We start from the raw sequence: 20,348 nt of genomic DNA on the forward strand, positions 1-20,348 counted from the left end.
AAGCTGTGAACAGCCTGCACAAACATGGTGCATGATCTGTGCATGGGCGTGCATGATCTTAGATTACATGGGAGTCTATGGAGGCTTCTGGCACTAGTGCCACTCGAGGGGCATTTTAAATTGGCAGTAAGTGAGTTAACTGGGGACCCCCAAAATAATCATATTTTAACTGGGCACCTCCCACCCAGAGGAGCACTAAGAGTTGAGGCGTTGCATTTTGTATAACACGGACAGTTCTGTTGCGAGGCGTTGTGAGCATGTAGATCGGCTATTTTCACAATTTCTGCCTCTAAAATTTGACAATTTGGCCAATGTTTAATTTGTCGTTATTATTAATTTGAGGTATCAAAAAGTCCTTAAATTGTCCCTTTAGAAACGTGCAGATATCCTCTATACGCTTAAACTTTATGCTGGTCTGTTTACTGTTGAGTGAGAAAACAATGTTGCACATTAAGTTATTCATCTGGGGACCCCCACAGGTTATGAACCACTGGTCTATGGCTCATACCCAGGGTAGTGATGGTCTGTAGGTTGGCCCGGGGAAACTGCAGCTTGTCTGTGTTGCTGTGGCTGTGCCTCTTCTCCGTGGACGCTGTGGTGCCCATGTTGGTGAGAGCCACCTCTTCCTGGATCTCAGCGGTGGTGTGGCCATTCTGCTGCACAGCGCCGCCTGGTGGACACAACACACATTGGTCAGTGGTGGAAAAAGTACTCAATTTGTTTTTAGTGAAGTAAAAGTATCATTACTGCAATGTAGAAATACTCCTGTGGTAGGTTGAAAATAGCAGATCTACAAGTCCACAATGTGTCACATCGCCACACATTGTGAGCTTGTAGACCGGCTATTTTCAAATGGAAGAAAAAAGTGGGTAATCTAAATCTACAAAGTAACTAGTAACTAAAGTTTTCAAATAATTGCAGTTGAGTAAAAAAAAAAGTACAATATTTGCCTCTGAGATGTAGTGGAGTAAAAGTATAGAAAATGAGAAATACTTCAGTAAAGTAAAAGTACATCACATCACACAGGGTTAAAAAACTTGTAGCTGGGACTATGGCAGTGGATCAAAATCTATGCCAGGTGAAGCCTGCTTCGTATAGGTAATTAAGCAAAGGAATAAACGGAAGGAAGTAAATGCATTTACTAGGTCATAATAATGATTTATTCTTGTAATTTCTTCATTATATATTAGTCACTTTAACCTATTGCACCTATTCTGAGGTTGACATTCGGTGAAAAATAGTAGATTGGCTATTTTTTGGCAAAGAAGTATTAGGTAAGAAAGGCCCTTCACATGAACTGTCTGACTCAAGTTTCATGTTATTACACAAGATGAACACAAGATGGCAGCAAGTGCACTCAAATTTCCCACAATGATCTCTTTGTAAGGACCTTAGTATAAAAGTTGAAGGTAAAGTCAGCCACCCACATAATGTTACGCTTTACATCTGCTCCCCCCTACACAAGCATACATTATGTGTACAATCTTTGCTCTGGAAAGCACTTTGAGCTGCATGTCATGTATGAAAGGTGCTATACAAATCAAGTTTATCATTAGTATTATTATTATATGTACCATTGAGGCACTCCATCTCAGGTTCCTCTCCATCCTGGCCCTTCTGCAGTCTCTTGGCGTTGCGTCTCTTCTTGCAGTAGAACATGAGTCCCAGCACTATGATGATGTAAGCCACCGCTGCTCCCACCGACAGACCAATGGTCTGGATCATCTTGTAGGGAGCCTTCTCATCCTCAGGGTCATGGTTCAGCGCTGGTTTCTCTGTTAGGATGAATGACAAACATACACAAGACATTATAGTTAACCCGAATCAAATGTCAAATGTTAATTGGAGAATAATATGAAATTAGTTTTACAGTCCAGTTACAAAGTTAACAAATTAAAGTGGCTCCAATCTAGACACAAAAGTAGAGCTGAGCGATATATTGATATCATTTAGATATTGTTGTGATACAGATGAAAATGTTTTTCTTATGTTATGGACCAGGGTTAGTATTAAAGGCTGCATTACAGTAAAGTGATACAAGCTTTTGAATGTATTAGTCTGAGTGAACGAATGCTTCTAGCCATTTGATCATCATATACAGTACACATTAGACATTACTGATCGTTTCTCAAACATATCTCGAGTAATATCCCACTGACAGACTTTTAATTTAGTAAAAATCAGCTAGCCCTAAAGTACAGTATATGTTGAAAACGATTGAATGCATGCAGGTCACTTTATCATATGATCAAACAGAATAAAACACTCCCAGCTACCTTGGGTCAGGACAGTCTGATTCCTAAAAAAATACTGTAGCTCCTGGAATTTATCTCATACATCATGGCTATGCTGACCTCGAAGAGCTATGACAACAAAACACCCAAATTCAATTCAGTCTTAAGACAGTAGTACCTTATTCACAGGGAATACCTTCTGCTACTTTGGGGAAGGGGTAAATTGGTTAATGTGGATACTTCTAACGGTGTGTGTGTGTCTGTGTGTGTGACTGTTATTTTCGGCATCAGTCAGCACACAAGGGAGCACAGAGTGAAGAAGCGTTATTAGATCAAGGACCTCCACCAAATCCCGTCATGTCAGCGACAGCCTTGGCGTCACAAACGTAGACATGGTTATTAGCCTGTCAAGAGTGAGGGCTAGCAAAGGGATGTGGTTTTAATTAATGCCTTCATCTGCCGCCTCGTGATCATGCCTTACGCCCACTGTGGGGAACAGTGTTTGTAATCTACAGTAGCAAGATCACGCAGGTATTTCAACTGGCCTGTGTGTGGGTGGGTGTGTGCACGTGTGTCCTTGCATACTATATTCTTTATATGTGACCGAATGCAGTGAATGGTGTATCATTATTTAAATATTTCACATTTTTGTATTTGTTTTATTTCATATGAACGTAGAGGATCCTTGTAGTGAAAATAGCAGATCTACAAGCCTCGATCACAATTTAATTTTTTTTTAAAATGATGAATACTAAACGAACGGTTTTTGGACATACAAAGTTTCCACCCGACAACGACAAAAGGTAAATGCAAGTGTGTGCAATGCATGTGTGCGTTTACAGTAGCCTACATGTGTCAAACGTACCCACTACGTAGAGCTGTGCCGCGCGGTCTTTGATGCTGCAGCTGTTTCCTACCACACACGTGTACCTGCCCGTGTCATCTGTTGTGACATCACTTATCACCAGGGAGCCGTTGGGCATCTTCTGGAACCTGACAGATAAGAGGGAGAAACGTTCAGAGCGCTACCGGAGCAAAACTATGATTGTGAGATCAGATGTGCAGTCCACTCAACATGCACAACGTGGCACACAGTAAAATCCTCACTGCTAATTGATCCATTTGTAACTCTCTCTTAAATTAACACAGAGGACTCTACTGTACAGTATGCTAGGTGGTGCCTAATACAGCAATGTTGCACTCAGTAAAGCAATTGAGCCACTACATCAATCAATGATAGATACAAATGGAGTTGAACCAACGCATCATGCAACACTATGGTGTTCACAAGAGGTAATTCACTGAAAAGTCATTAAATAAAAAGTCTGAATTGTTGGGGCACACCGTTCTGTCTAACTGGCGCATGTGATGAAAATGCAACCGGAGTAGACAGGCTGTATGGAGACTAATCGTTGTCTGTAAACACATTGAAAAGTAGTGTGGCATGCTGTCACCTCTAGGAAAAACATGATGTTACAACGTAATAGCCTGAAGGCAATTCACAGTCCAGATGTAGCATACATTATATGGATGGACCTAATTGTGCAGTAACGTAATGTTTCCCAAACATCAAGGTGCGACCCAAAAATGGTACAACGTTTTTGTCGGTCGTAAGTAAAAAAGATTTTCAAACATTCATTCAAAAATATTTCAAAAGGTAGTCAGAAATCTTCTACAAGCTCTCAACGTGTCGACTCGAGATGCAACTTATTGTAGATTTTCACTATTTCTGAAATAGGGCTGAAGTGGTTAATTCATAATGTATTTTGTACATTTGGGTCCCAGGGAGAAGAAAATATCTCTTTTGGATTTTGAGCTAAAAACGTTTGGGAACCCCTGCAATAGCAGACCTCAGCATAATGTCCACCTAGGCATGTCCGTGCAAAGCTCAATATCTGACACATACAGTTTCATGCATGTTGATGAAACAGTATCATGCCGAGTTGGCATGATACTGTTTCATCAACATGGACTATTGCAGTGGGAAGCTGTGTCAGCTGTTCTGCATTTAGACTTGCAAATGTAGCTTTGCATGCTTTCAATGTGAGAGGATGTTAGGCAACGCACGGCAGTGGGCAGATAACAGTAGGCTTGTCCCTAAACGGACACAGCAATCTTTATTAACGTCACCAATGGTGTGACCAAGGTATTTGTGTAAAAATATTGTTTTACATGCATAGATTAACAACTACAATGCAACTATGACAAGTTGGCATTTCAGTCTGGAGCTTAGGCTTGTCCTGGCATAATGCTGGCCTGCAACTGACTAGTACCGGTAAATCCTATGTGCTGGAAGGACAGGAGTGTTATAATTGGATAGTAGTGCCGATCCCATGAGCCAAATGGACAGCTTGCGCCCGATTGGCATAGTCTCGCAGGACGCATGTCTGATTGGCATAGTCTCGCAGGACGCATGTCCCGTAGTCTGCAGGGATGTTTGCTCTGCGATGATTAATTCACAAAAATGGCAATTGTCATGGACTGGTAAAAAATACATTTTAGGAATTGAGGTCATTGGCCTCCTGGTGAACAAGAAATATGACACTGATCCACCAAGTATCCTCCAAGATTAATTGCGACAGGCGCGCGCACACACACACACACACACACACACACACACACACACACACACACACACACACACACACACACACACACACACACACACACACACACACACACACACACACACACACACACACACACACACACACACAGGTTTGAATGCAATATCTCTGCCTGGTGGAGATAAAAGGTCTGATATGTGAGAAACTGCAGATATGGCTTCAGTCAGCATACAAGGGGAGCAATTTTATCAATCAAAATGCAAAATTATTTTAGCTTACCTTCTATTCTTGTTGGAGTCCAGCACCTTGTCTTTGACCATCCATGTGATGTGAGGCTCAGGGTCTCCCGTGGCCTGACAGTGCAGGATGGCTGTGTGCCCCTGGTACACCGTTGTGTTCTCTGGCTCCAGCTTAAAGCGGATGTACACTAAACAAACAAACAAACGTATCATGCATTGATTGCACACACACCGTTTACACACAGGCACACAGTAACAAGATAACAGCGGAAATAGCAGATCTACATTAAGCTCACAACACACCGGTCGGCTATTCTCAAGATTTCTTCACACTACACTATTGTGTGACAAAGTATAAACTAGTGCTTAAGTGGCTAACTGATTATTTGATATACACAAAACATAAACATATATATATTAATGCTTATCAATTATTCGATTAATTGAAAAAGTAATCAATAGAATAATCGCTATGAAAATAATTGATAGTTGCAGCAATGTACCATATGAGAAAAAAAGTGAACTCTTCTAGACCATTGGTTCTCAAAGTGGGATCCGGGGATTCCCAGGGGTCCTTGAGGGGAGTTCCAGGGGGTTCCCAGCTAAATGATAGTTAGGAACCAAATGGACCCTTATGGGTATGTAACTCTGAGAGAGTACAAATGGAATTTGGTTCCATTTGTACAATCTCTGAGTTAAATTAACATTGATTTTACAATATAGATTGTGGTCCCAGAGATAGAAATGCCATTAAATGGGGGTCCGTAGCTTAATGCATGTCAAACTGGGGGTCCTTGGTTGTGGCAGAGATGGTTTGAGAATCACTGCTAGAGCCATAAAAATCCTCTCTTATGGGGGTCCCTGGCATATATTTTTTAAATGGTGGTCTGCGGGCTAATAAGTATCAATATGAGGGTCCATGACATGAAAAGGTTTGAGAACCAGCTCTAGACTAATTTCTTACCTGCCACAGTGAGGGCGACCAGGGATCGTATCTCCCCCTGGAGGCTGTTGGAGGCGATGCAGGTGTAGTTGCCAGCATCACTCCGGGTGACTTTGGTGAAGTGGAGCTGGCCATTCTTCTGCTCCACCCTGGGTGGCAGCTCCCCTCCGTCTGCAGGGGGCACCAGAGAGACACAAACGCAGTGTTAAAACAGAGAGGGGCCACAGGAGAGGGTTTGCGGAGGGGGGAGTCCAACACTGCATGGAAGGATTAAGTAGTAGTAGCCCCTCGCAGCCCATGCAAATGAAGGCAATCATGATCCCGGATGATAAATCCACCTCACAGCCTACTACATATTCTGAGCATGTCTCTTTATGTGTCCTTGTGCAAATAGGATTTACCGTTGTGAGTACTGAGTGAGTAGTGCTTTGGAGAGCAGAATTTTGAAAGAGCTACTTAGTAGTCAGAAAAATATAGACATAGGAGAGAAAGCTAAAACATAGCACAAATAGCCGATCTACAAACACACAACACGTAGCAGAGCCTGCGGATTGGCTATTTGCCAGGATGCAACACAGACATATAACTTAGTATAAAATAGTGATTAATTTTCACTTGAAAATCTGCATTTCTCAGCTAGATTAGGCTTTTGGCTGACAAGGGTGCATGCTTGGTTGGGCTACACCGAGGCTCTATTAGAGCTGGGGAAATGCAGTAGTGCACACACCTGCTTTGGTCCAGCGGATGGTAGGCTTCTCTCTGCCTGTAGCTGAGCATTGGATGTTGATCTCTTTATCCAGCTCCAGACACTGTGCAGGCTGGGGGGTCGGAGTGAACTTTAGCTTCTCTGTAACACACACATTTAAGTGAAAACGCACGTTATAATTAACAACACAGCAAACACGGGAGCGGTGGCGGGGTTTACCACATGTCAAAGCCCCCCTTTTATTATTTGTGCACCCCTCACACTCCACTGACTCCAGTACACAAATGAGTGACACTGGAGTCGCGCTCAGACACATTTGGGAGACTGCAGATCACGCGCACACACGCGCACACAATGAAGATTGGCCAGACAAAATAGTGTCATGTCAGCGCATATCATCCATCATAGAATATTGCACAGTAGAGCAGTGTAGATAGGAACTTAACACAGAGATAGAGTGTTAAAGTTAAGGATCTGATAAGGCCACCTGCATGGCTCATATGTAATGCCTCAGTGGGTGTCCCAAAACAAAGAACTTCTCTGTTCGGGGGAAATATAGGAATAGACACAGAAATCACATGTGAAAGACGGTTACACACATACATAAACAGTAAACTACTGAGTGCTAATTTATACACTTTCTGGGTTAAATTATTTACCATGCAGGATTATTCAAACACTCCACACACTTTTCTGTGCTCCAGTTGTTTTTGGGTTTTTTTCAAAACCACCCTAGCCGTGGTGTTAAATCACATGCAGTCTGATTTCATGATTAACTTTACCGAGGACTGCAACTCTTGCATGTCCGGACAGTCGGCCACCCTCCGTTTTGGTCTCACAGGCGTACACCTGTCCATCATACACCTCCACGTTGTTGATCCGCAGGGTGCCGTTGGGGAAGAGCTTAAAACGAGAGTCCTGGTCGAGGTAACGGAAAGGGAGAAACAGAGCTAAATTAGATCCTTAAAGAGTTGAAGTGGGTGCTGCTGCTATTTGTTTTAAAAAGCTTTAATCCCTGTATATACAACATATGATGACGAAATGTAACATAGCTCTGTTTACACAATGCTCTGTTTACTCCAACTGTATATTATGTTCCCCCTTTTCAACTGTTTTTATTATATTTTGACACTTGCTTTGACAATGTAAACATATGTTTTCTCAAGCCAATAAAGCTCCTTTGAATTGAAATTGAATTAGGTGCTATAGGTGTGTGTGTGTGTGTGTGTGTGTGTGTGTGTGTGTGTGTGTGTGTGTGTGTGTGTGTGTGTGTGTGTGTGTGCGTGTGCGTGTGCGTGTGCGTGTGCGTGTGTGTGAGTGAGTGCGTGGCTGACCTCTGGTGTGATCTGGATGTTATTACGGAACCAGGTGACCTCAGGTTCGGGGTTAGCCTGAGCATGGCAGTGAAGGTAGCCTGGTTTACCCTCCTCTAAATGGCTGTCTATGGGCTTCATCACCCACACTGGGGCCGCTGTGGGCGCAAGCAAACACATCAAGTCACTTTTAGTCACAACGTACCTTTGAGTTTGCACAATTGTGTTGACTAGAGTTTTATAGAATAAATATAAGTCAAAAGCATAAAAACAAAAATGCAACACATGGCAAACATTAAGACAGACACAAAAGGTATATCCACATAGGCTCTGATCCCTGATGGCGTGTCGCGGGTTCGAATCCCGACGACCTTTGCTGCATGTCACTCCCCCGTCTCTCTCCCCGTTTCCTGTCTACTTACTGTACTATAAATAACGGCAAAAGCCCCAAAACATATCTTAAAAAATAAAATAAAAAATAAACGACTTCTGTATTAAAACAGGTAGCCAGTGAAGAGCGGCCAGTTGGAAAGGAAATATGTTTCCTCCTCCCAGTGCCAGTCAGGAGCGGAGAAACTGCAGCTGAGATAGAGATGGCTGACTGACTCCCATGCAAAGCCAATTACAGTAATCAATACGGGAGGAAATGGAGGCATGCAAACAATCTCCACATCCTAAGACGAGAGGAAAAAGATTTTAATTTGGCATTGGCTTTAAGCAGGGAGAAGCTACCACCCAAAACAAGTAACAGTAAATATCCTTGTCTTTGTTTTGGAGTGTCTTTGCATATGGTTGCATTTCCCCCATGTCAACACAATACATAGTGACTGATTACAATGTATAACAGATGTGTGGCGACACGGTTTTTAAATGGGGACAATGGGTATTTTGCCACGGAAGTCTGAGGTCAGAAGTTGCTCTAAATGTCACTATTTTTGCAGATTAAATATATAATTTTAATAGTAGCTGTGTTGAGTTTTCAGTTTCACATTTACAGTAAGTCTTTTATGAAACACACAGTGTCGAATGCGCACGCATGCACCCTTTAACCCATTTAGGCCTAGGATTATTGAATGCTTTAACTGTTGAAAAATAGCAGATATACAAGCTCACAGCGCAGCACCGAGTGCCGCGCTGCAAGCTTGTAGATCTGCTATTTTTGAAAAAGTCGTGAAAATGTGTGCAAATCTTTTTAATATATGTATTTTTAAAGCGAACGTCTGTAACTCAAATTTTGCTTCTGGGGGGTCCCTGGAACTAAATATTTTGAGATGGGGGTCCGTGGCCAAATAAATATCATTTTGGGGGTCTCTCAAGAACAGACAAACTGAGCTCCAGTAAAGTGAAAAGGACCTTTTCTTTGACGATGGCTAGCCAGATTGCTGACATAGAAACATAGGTTTTTCAAAAAATCTTAGAAGGACTCAAAAGACACTTATAGAATCGGGTCAAAATTCTAATTTTGTGCAAGTCATGTTGAGTGTCACTCACTGGCGATGGTGAAAGTCACCTCCTGGGTCCTGCGTCCGGCCTTGTTCTCGGCCACACAGGTGTAGACGCCCGAATCGCCCGCCTCGGTGGGGCTGAAGACCAGGTCCAGGCCGTCCTGGTAGACCCTGCCCTCGGACGGGACGCGCTGGCCGCCCCGCTCCCACCACACCTCTGGCCTGGGCTGGCCGCGCGGGGCGCGACACGACACGCGCTGCAGAGTGTCTCCTGTGAAGACCTTGGACAGCTTGGGCACCATGTCGTCTATCTCTGTGGTAGGAGAGAGAGAAGGAAAGAAAGACAGGGACAGAGAGAGATTGGCCAATGATGAAAATGTGCAAACAGCAGCAAGATTCGTGAGCTGCTGTGATGGGAGAAGGATATCAAATGGAACGCAACCACCTTAAAAACCATTGTATATATCCTTGCTCTGCCTGCATGTAACCTTGATGCATGAAAACTGTAACACCCTTTTCACTTGTACATATTTTGTTCCGATTGTATTGTATCGTATTGTATTGTATTGTGTAAACTTCTGCTTTGGCAATGTAAACGTATGTTTTCTCATGCCAATAAAGCCCTTTGAATTGAATTGAATTGAATTGAATGATTGGAAGGGGTTGTGGACAAGCGAAAGGGAGAACGAGATAATCATATAAGAGAGAGATAAAGTATGATTAGGGAGAAAGTGGGAGAGGCAGAAAAAGTGAGAAGGATAAACAATGGCATTTAGGGGGATTTGGCGGTCTGATCGATTTAGCCTCTTTACATCATCAAGAAAAATCCTTCCAAGAAAATGAAGCGTTCCAATTAGGATTCCATGAGCAAATCGTCAGCATCCTTGGAGTACATTCGTCCTGGCTCGTTAAGAGCAAAGACTACTGATATGTACCAAGGACACAGTAATGAATGAATCAAAACGAGCAGTAGCTTTAGTATACAAGTTGTGCTATGGGAGACATGGGCATTAAGCCAAGTCCTGAGTGGGGTGACTCATACATCAAACCTATATACCTAATCCTTACAGGCTCATAAAGCATGATTCATACTTCGCTGCACCAGTGTGTCACACTGGTACAAGTAAGACTGTTTAAACTTGTCCCACGCAGTGCGTGTTTGTGTGTGTATGTGTGGCTCACAAATGGAAGCCATTAAGGCTTTATTGGCCGACGGGCCTCTGAAACAAGGTCAGTGTCGATGACCTTTTTATAAGTCTGAGATCCAAATCAATTAATCACAGAAAAGCACACATTTTTCAGCGGATGAAAGAGAGAGAACGAGAAAGAGAAAGGGCTGGAGTGCAAGAGAGGAGGGGAACGAGCGGAGGTGGAGTCGCAAGAAGGGGGTTAGACTGTTTAAACTTGTCCCAAAAAGCACTAAATTCTACAGTGACACAATCCTCCCCCCCTGATAATGCCCAGAGGGATTAACAACAGATTAAGTGAATTAAGGTATTTGAAGAGATCCCCCAGCTCAGTGGGTTAAAACTGCAGGATACAGTTGTACCACGTTAATCCCAAGCCTTGGGGAAATGGGGGCTTCAGCCGAACGAGCCGTTTGGAGGAACACGGGTGGTGAAGTACACCGAGAGCTGAAATTCCAATCCTAAGCTTATTCAAAATATTAAAACATGCACATACATGCATTGTGGAGATGCTCCCTCGGTTGTTAGTTGTGAGAGAGAGAGAGAACCGTGAGTTCACAGAGGACTTTTGTTTGTCTTTGAAAAACGGTGAAAAGAAAGGCACTCAAGTGTAGATACTCATGTTTGATTAGTGGATACTTTGCTTGTTGATGTGTTTAACTGGATGTTTCATCAACATATAATCATGTACAGTCAACACGACATATGTATGATGCATATTATAACATGCGTACTTTGCGTGTGTGTGCGTGCATACCCTAGCCAAAGCAATGCAGACTATGAACCTTTGCATGAACCTTTACTCAGAGTTAAGCTAAAATGAGAGTGTGTGAGACTGTGGTTTGTTTTGTTTTGCTTGTTTTGTTTCCTAACCCTAACCCACTTCCACAGATTTACTGAAAATGTGATAATTATTATCATTATGGTTTTGTCTGTTTGCTACCTGCACATGAACCTCTACTGTGATTTGTTTGGCTAACGGTTGGCCAAACGTGTCCAATGTCAACACACTCTAATAATAAACCAGCCCGGTAGCCGCAGCTAACAGCTGTTAAGTGAGGAAGACGGGACAGACAGGAACAGGAGGAGGAAATGGCTACTGGAGGAAAAGGGGAGAGTGGATGAGGAGAGCGTGGGGGGTAAGGGGTAAGAGGGTTAGGGACTCTGTGGAGGATACAGCTGGCTGGGCGGACGTCAATAAGGTGTAATGTGATTATTTATCACAGGCCACAATCTGGCTCGAAGTGAGAGACCGAGAGGAGGTGAGGAATGAGGCGGTGTTCAATTCGTTGACTAAAAACTATGACGAAAAACGTTCGTCGACTGCCTTTTTTCACTGACTAAAACTAAATAAATACCAAGCTATGAAATATTGTAATTGTAGACCGGCTATTTTCAGCACGTAAACAAGTTGAAAATCATGCATTATGACATCATTACGGCCCGCCAACATACATTTTTGTCGACAAAATAAAAAATAAAAAAACATTTCAGGTAACTAAAATATGACTAAAACAAAATGAAAATGTATTCAAAAGACTATGACTAAAACTAAATCAAAATTTGTTGTAAAATGTAACACTGGAATGAGAACAAAGAAAGAGAAGGGCAGTAAGCTGGGAGGGGAGGACATTAACCGATTACCCTCTTAAACTCAGGTTTCAGTGAGACAAGCTATTGATCGGTTACCTGTTCAATAACTATAAAAGCTGCGTGTGTTGTGTTTACCTGCTATGATAATGGAAGCCTCCAGAGTGACGTCGGGACCTCTGGGACCGCGGCCCACACACTTGTAGACCCCCGTGTTTCTGGGCTTGACCTGAGTGATGTGCAGGGTTCCATTGGAGTACAGGAACACTCTGTGGACAGGAGACACGGTAAGAGTTACAGCTTGTTCAAAACTCACTGAGGAAGCAACAGTGAGACAACCACTGAGACAGAGTCACAATGGATCAGTGGTGGAAAAAGTACTCACATTTTTTACTTAAAGGACAACTTTAGTTTTTTTTACAACAAGGACTCATATTTTAGATTGTAATTAAAGAATATAAAAGATGAGTGTTAAAATGATTTCATTTACTTATTTCTATTGTTTTCGAGATTCTTATTTCAGTGGTTGGGGGCATGCGTACAAGTGGCTAAATATGTCATTTTACACAGAATAAGCCCATTCCCAAGATACAACACAACGTTTTATAGTCGGGTGGCTAGAAGTGTTACTGTAAATAGCAATAAAGAAACTGCTGGCTTATTGTGTCTAAAAAGACATATTTCGCCACTTGTACGCATGCCCCCATGCGTACGCATGCCCCACATTTTAGCACGGTAAACGCGATAGAACAATAGAACGAAGCAAATGAAAACATTTTAACACTCACTTTTTCTTTTCTCCAATTACAATCTAAAATATGAACCCTTGTTGTAAAAAAACAAAGTTGTCCTTTAAGTAAAAGTATCAATACTGCAATGTAGAACAATATTAAAAGTGACACGTTAAAGTCTTGAATTCAAAATGTACTTGAGTAAAAGTACAAAAGTATTGGCATCAAAATGTACTTAAAAGTACCAAAAGTCAAAGTACCCATTTTATGAATGACCCATTTCACAGGTTTCATTTTTTTTAAATAACAGCTCTACAAGGCGGCGAATTGTGAGATTGTAGATCAGCTATTGTTAAATAAACAAAGTTTGAATAGGGCTGAAATGGTTAATGTATGTTTTGTAATAATAATCAAATCTAAAAAGTAATTATTAAATAAAGTTCACAGCCATCTATCACACATACACATAAATTAACTATTTTTGTGTTAATTATGTTTTCATTTCATTTTATCCATTGCCATTAAAACATTACCAAACGGAACTGAATAATTGAGTCAATGTTGGCTAAACACCCTTGCACAGTTTATACGTTTGTAAATCAATCTTAACTCCAGGCAGTAGGCACCATTTTTGGCAAGGCTTGTCAAATCAATCTGAGCTTTGAAACGCATTAAAATGAAACGTCAACATAGCTTTGACAAAAAAAAAGAACCACACAATGATGTTTAGTGTATGGGAAAAGCTATCTCAAACAAGTTTCAAGTCTCTGCAAGAAAATGTTCATTCTGTTCTGAAAGTAAATCCAATGGCTTCCTCAGAAATCAAACCATGCTTTGGAAAATGTTGAGCAGTAATGTGAAGTCAATGGGCTAAACATGCCAGACCACCACTATGGTCCTTTAACTCATTAACAGTCTGATGGTGCCACAGGAATTTCACTTGTACAAAAACAGATACATTCACAGTGCCACATTTGAGTGAAATAGGATTTACAGTATAAACCATCTTGTTTTATTTTACCTATTTAGCATGACAGATGGTAATTAAAACAAACATTTATATAATTTATACATATTTTTTGTGCTTGGGCCCCATATGTGGCACCATCATAATCATCCTGGTTCTGTAACCAACTAACAAAAGCCATCTGGTGCTGGCAGACCAAAGCCCAAATTACACTTCAAAATTGCACATGAAAATACTAAGTAATATTTCTCTGATAAGATTATTTTGTAGTAAGCCATTTGTTGTTATGGTTTGTTATAACTGCCAGTCATACTTCCCCATGTGAGTGGGACATATTGGCATGAATTGTAAGATATGCTACAAATGGTCTGATGACTCAGGCCTTCACTGTACATAGAGCCACATCATAAATTAAAGTGGCTTGGATAATGTCTGAGTTCACGGAGGCCGTGGCTTCACTAAGCCCAGTGTGATGGCCAGCTCCTGGCAGGGCTGAGGGGAATGTCAGTTCCAGCGACGGAGACTATAAGAAAGAAGAAGTAATTAAGGTCTGACCTTCAGACATGCATGACAGCCTCACATCCACCAACAACAACGCTAGGCACCAACGCGACTGACAGGGCAAATCAACAGCCTGTCACAACTCAGGGAGATTCTCATTATGTTCACGTCTGTAAACTGCTGCTATGGGGTAAATTAATATGGAGGTCAGGGTCTCGGAGGCATAAGCAAGCTAACTGGGCAGGAACTGCTGGATGCATTTTGGGAACACTGTGTGATTCTTAAGAAGAGTCAGCCAAAATAAAAAGGGGATTTATGAAGGTCCCAGTGGTGTATCTGGTGCTGCAATGGAAGCCCTGAGGAAAGGGGATATTTCTGTGGTCTCCCTTCTGTCTGTGTACCGCAGCAGGGGGGTAATGAGCTTTGGTAGTGTGTGTGTGTGTGTGTGTGTGTGTGTGTGTGTGTGTGTGTGTGTGTGTGTGTGTGTGTGTGTGTGTGTGTGTGTGTGTGTGTACTGTACACGTTTCCAACCCACCGATGGCTAAATGTTCTGTGGAACGTTAGTTGGCCCAGAAGTCTAAAACAACCACATCGCATAGCGACGAGAGACTTCAGTGCTTTTATTAACCACAGCAAATGTAAGCTTCAACAGCTATAGGAATCCTTTAAGCTTGGGTTTGTTTTAACAATTCTGCTTACGACATAAAAACTCTCACCGACAGCGTGTTATGTTTCCCCACCCCTCTCTTAGCCAAAACAATAGACCAGCCATTTTGACACGAAATAGTAGGGTAAATAGTACTAAATACAGGTGTTACCAATGATGCTAATTAGGGTTCTGTACAAGTCAGGGTGCTGCTATTGTATTGTGCCTGTTGGCTCACAGGAAATGCTCTGCTACATTAAATGGAACTGAACCTTAATTACCACCATTGGTAACCTCTTTATTACCCTACCATTTCTTTTCAATACGGCTGCCGTGAACGGTGAAAAATGTCTACTGCAAGTGTGATTAAAGTGTCATTGTAAGACACTTTTTTCCCCCGCCGAAGCGTAAAAACGCACACAAAGTTCACAGCCTGGGCAACACGTCTTAAAGGCAACATCAAAGAATGTTTTTGCTTGGCGGGTGTGTGAACTGCACACAGGTGCAAGGCAGAAACAATCCCCTGCAGACAGACAGACGCGTTCCATTGCCATTACACCGAGGCCAGATCAATAAACACAACAAATACCAGCTAAATACCAGCCTCTCACTCGCCCTGGCCACATGCTGGGAACCAGGGGTGTACAGTAACTAAGTACCATTACAAGATACCTTTAGTTTACTTGAGTAGTTACATTTTTCATAAATGTATACTTTTACTTCACTACATCTCAGAGGCGAATACTGTACTTTTTTATTTCACTACAATAAACTTTAGTTTTCACCAATTTGTTAGATTTTTAACTTCATTACAAAACACATAAACCAATGAAGAACTGTTCATTTTCTTCGAAAACAGACGATCTACAAGCCTATATACAAGCGCACAAGGCATTGCGATGCGATGCCTTGTGAGCTTGTAGATCTGCTATTTTCGAAAGATTTTGAAAGATTTGAGTACTGGTACTTTATGTACATTTCTGTTCCAATACTTTTGTACTTTTACTAAAGTAACATTTTGAATACAGAACTTTAAAAAATAATTTCTACATTGTGGTATTGCTACTTTTAATTAAGTAAAAGCTCTGAGTACTTCTTCCACCACTGCTGTGAACCGAGGAGAAACACACACGAAGTGGTATGAGGAATACACAGCTGTGTGCCTGTGTGTGTTTATTGTATGTTTGTTTGTCTTTGTGCAGGACGGAAACTGAGCAACTGTGTGTGTCCGTGCTCACAGCAAAATCTTAAGCTCTATCAAAAAATCTAAAAAGAAATCACTGATCTACAAGCTCACTGCGATGCGTTATCAGATCTGCTACCTCCCCATCCTCTATCCTTAGTTGCTTAGACCGGTTCGGGAAGATTTCAGGTTACAAAATGAATCTTCAGAAAAGTAGATGTGCTACCTCCGCTCTACATGTGTGTAGACTGTAGAGTGTAAAAATGGACGCACAGGGGGCCCATTTTGAGTGTGGGTGTGTGTATCCATGTGTGCACACTGCACGCATTATTATCCATTCCAGCGCAGCAGCGATGCTTACTCAGCATTAGCGGCGAGGTAGGGGGTGGTGGTGGGGGGGCCGGGGTCGTCGCGCCTGTGTCTGACAAGCTCATTACACAAGCGACTGACTGGGTAGTATCGATGTTCACACTCCCTTCACCTCCCCTCACTCACTGAACACAATCTCTCCAATCATGGTACTGTAGGAGACCCCTGGCTACCCACTCATCACGGTGAACGGGGCTGCATCCGAGGCGAGGGCTTAAAGAAATTGCCTATTTTCGAGTGCTCGCATGAGGTGTTTATATGGGACGTGGTGGCACGGCTGATTGTAGCCTAAGGGCTTGCATTGCTTTGTTTTTTTGTGGTTCAGCAGTACAAGAACCATGGAGAGCTACAAAGAGTTTGTGACAGGCATGGGGAGGGTGGGAGCGAGGCCGCCATCGTGTGATGTATAGCTGCGTGGTGCAACAGCAACACGGTAGTTCGTTCCAGGAATAACATTCCTCTGTGCGCAACATTACCCCTCAAATTCATCTCAGTGTGAGCTGTGATAGCAAACACATAGCGGAGAAAGAGAGAGAGACATACGTAGAGAGAGAATGAGTTTTACCATGCAGGAGGATTAATATACGCCACACACGGCACAGGCAGAGGTGGACTGGGCATCTGGCATACTGGGCATATGCCCGGTGGGCCGACTATACAAGTGGGCCTTGACTTTTTTATTTTAGGTTTTTGGGCCACCATTTTAGGATAGTTACAGTAATGCTTTGGCTGTGGAGAGGGCCAATCCTTCAGTAGCACCGGCCCACAGAGCCATTGGCTTAGTAGCCCAATCACAGGCTACTGTGGCCCTGGAGTCCCACCCACCCAAACATTTAACAGCATGCAAGCGCCCACAGCCTCGACACGTTGTGGGCTTGTAGATCTTCTATGTTCGGTTCGTGCCGGTTGTGGTGGGCCGGTCTGGGCCAAGATGCAAGGGCTGAATTTATGTCCCAGTCCAGCAGTGAGCACAGGAATGTAGGTATAGGAGAGAGAGCGAGAAAGGGATAGAGAGAGAGAGAGATATATGAGAAGGTGGAAGAGAAGGGAGTTGACATTTGGGAGTAAGGAAGAGAGAATGAGTTGAAAAAATCGAACCTCTGTTCGAAGTGGAGCTGTGTGTGTGTGTGTGTGTGTGTGTGTGTGTGTGTGTGTGTGTGTGTGTGTGTGTATTGCAGTTGATGCTCAGGGCAGGCTAGACTCAACAGCACCTCTCTGGTCACCCAGGGTTACTACATACAGGCTACATACAGACCCACAGACCCACCCACCCACATACCCACATACCTACACACACGGCCACGTATAGGGAGCTTGTGTTCCACACAGCTCCAAAAAAGTGTGTGTGTGTGAGAAGAGAATGATGAGTTGGAGAACAGAACATGCAATGAGTGATGGATGAAGGGAGGTGTAGAACAGCAGGAGGAACGTGTAATACATACAAGATAAAGCCCGGAGGCGTCTATCTATTCTGCATCTAGCATGAGGCAAGACCCAAATTCAGAGTGAACATTTTTAACTCAAATCCTTGCTTCTGGGAGTCCCTGGCTGGAACAAAATATTTTGACCACGGCCAAACACACATCATTTTCGGGGTCCTTGACATGACAAAGTTTGAGAACCACTGATATAACAACGTAGGTTTTTCAGAAAACTGTTAGGATTGAAGACATTTTGTAGAATCGGCCTATATCAGCGGTTCTCTCTAGAATTTGGGTCTTGCCTCATGCTAGATGCAGAATAGATACACGCAGACAGGAGGGATGCATGCAGGGGTGTCACACCAAATTCTGGGCCCTGGGTACAAGGATTCACTGCGGGCCCCCCATGAATGTTCTTCATAGAGGGAGGGGGTTTAACCCATTTAGACTGGGAACGCATTATTACCCATTATTTTGTGCTTTAACTATTGAAAAATAGCTCGCAGTGTGGCACTCGGTGCCGCGCTGTGAGCTTGTAGATCTGCTATTTTTGATAAATCTGGAACATTTGTGCTAGTCTTTGAATATTTCAAAACCTTCTAAGGTTTTTTGAAAAACCTATGTTTCTATGTCAGTGGTGCTCAAACTTTTTCATGTGAAGGACCCCCAAAACGATATGTATTTGGCCACGGACCCCCATCTCAAACTATTTCGTTCCAGGGTTCCCCCAGAAGCAAAATTTGAGTTACAAATGTCTGCTTAAAAAATACACGTTCAAAGATTTGCGCACATTTTCACGACTCGCAGCACGGCACTCGGTTCCGCGCTGTGAGCTTGTATATCTGCTATTTTTCAATAGCTAAAATATTAAATGATTAAGGCCCCTCCCTCCACCTTGGGCCCTAGTAACTCAGTCCCACTTTTCCCCCCCTTGTGACGCCCCTAGATGCATGGCTGCAGAGAGAGAGAGAGGGGGGGGGGGGGGGGTACATACCGGGATTTGTTGACCAACACCTCGTTGTCATGGTACCACTCCACGGTGGGCGGGGGCTCCGCGGTGAACTGGCAGTGGAAGACGGCCTCCTCGTTCTTCAACACCACTTGGTTCTCGGGCGTGACCACGGGCCGGGGAAAACTCTTATCTGATGGCGCAGGGAGGGGGAGTAGAGGAGAGGGGGGCTTTAGTAACACTACACAAACAGCTTCCATTAAAACCAGGGTAGGTGAGACAATAATGTGGCACGCACACACATTTGAAATGTGACACACACACACACACACACACACACACACACACACACACACACACACACACACACACACACACACAGCACACAGCACACACACAAATAAATATAGAGCAGTGGTTTTAGCAAACTAGTGAAAACAGCAGATCTAAGTGCCGCGTTGTGAGCCGAGTTGTCGGCTATTTTCACTAATTCTTAAACATTTGTGTTGTAGTTTATGGAATTGGTTATATTTTTCTTTTATTTCTCATCATATTACTGAAAAAATAATTTAATTCGTTTTTTAATTAATAATAACTAGCCCTTACCCGTTCAAAGATATGAGCTCCAAAATGATGTGCAGTGAGTGTGTGGGTTATGGGATGTGCACTGTGCATACAGTATATGAGGGATGGAAAGTAACTTTAACTGGTGCTTGCATGATAATATGTAGGAGCATCAATGTAAGAAATACCCGTTTCGTTAAATGGCTACCCCCCCCCCCCAGCCCCCGCCCACCCGTCTGCGCACACACCCGCCTGCGCGCACACACACACACACACACACACACACACACACACACACACACACACACACACACACACACACACACACACACACACACACACACACACACACACACACACACACACACACACACACACACACAGAGAGAGCTGGTTAAACATGTTGCCTCATGCTAGATGCAGAATAGATGCGCCTCATGCTAGATGCAGAATAGATAGTAGATACACCATAAAAATGCTAATATACAGCATACGATTTGTGAAAGTGACAAACGGGCTTCACAGTTATGTTAGGTGTGTTCATATGCTAATTGTGATGCGATTTCAGATCAATTGCTCCAGCCACTGAGGAGAAACGCTGTTTCAGACACTCAGACAGACATTCGCAAAATTATAGTATAGATAATAATTTAAGGGACCCATAAAAATGTGTCCACGACCGACCCAGTGTTTGGGAAACAGAGAATAGAGATGCAAAAAGCCAAAAACACAAACACACGTAAGTGCAACCCTCCCCATTACAGAAACACACACAGGCCATCACACCGGGCAT

General features: G+C 42.9%; 1 protein-coding gene across 1 annotated transcript in view; it reads right to left on the reverse strand.

Moving 5' to 3' along the window:
- Window positions 1-20,348, reverse strand: part of ptk7b (protein tyrosine kinase 7b) — a 123,385-nt gene that overhangs the window by 7,568 nt on the left and 95,469 nt on the right. Inside the window, exons 5-15 of the mRNA XM_080740463.1 lie at window positions 19,037-19,184; window positions 12,363-12,493; window positions 9,494-9,760; window positions 8,024-8,160; window positions 7,472-7,607; window positions 6,711-6,830; window positions 6,005-6,154; window positions 5,081-5,228; window positions 3,100-3,227; window positions 1,575-1,775; window positions 509-670 (exon numbers count right to left, since the gene is read on the reverse strand). Coding sequence (XP_080596589.1) covers window positions 509-670; window positions 1,575-1,775; window positions 3,100-3,227; window positions 5,081-5,228; window positions 6,005-6,154; window positions 6,711-6,830; window positions 7,472-7,607; window positions 8,024-8,160; window positions 9,494-9,760; window positions 12,363-12,493; window positions 19,037-19,184 — 1,728 coding nt within the window. The remainder of the gene's footprint in view (window positions 1-508; window positions 671-1,574; window positions 1,776-3,099; window positions 3,228-5,080; window positions 5,229-6,004; window positions 6,155-6,710; window positions 6,831-7,471; window positions 7,608-8,023; window positions 8,161-9,493; window positions 9,761-12,362; window positions 12,494-19,036; window positions 19,185-20,348) is intronic.

The sequence above is a fragment of the Nannobrachium achirus genome, assembly GCF_963921795.1.
Source record: "Nannobrachium achirus genome assembly, chromosome: 13".
Taxonomy (NCBI): domain Eukaryota; kingdom Metazoa; phylum Chordata; class Actinopteri; order Myctophiformes; family Myctophidae; genus Nannobrachium; species Nannobrachium achirus.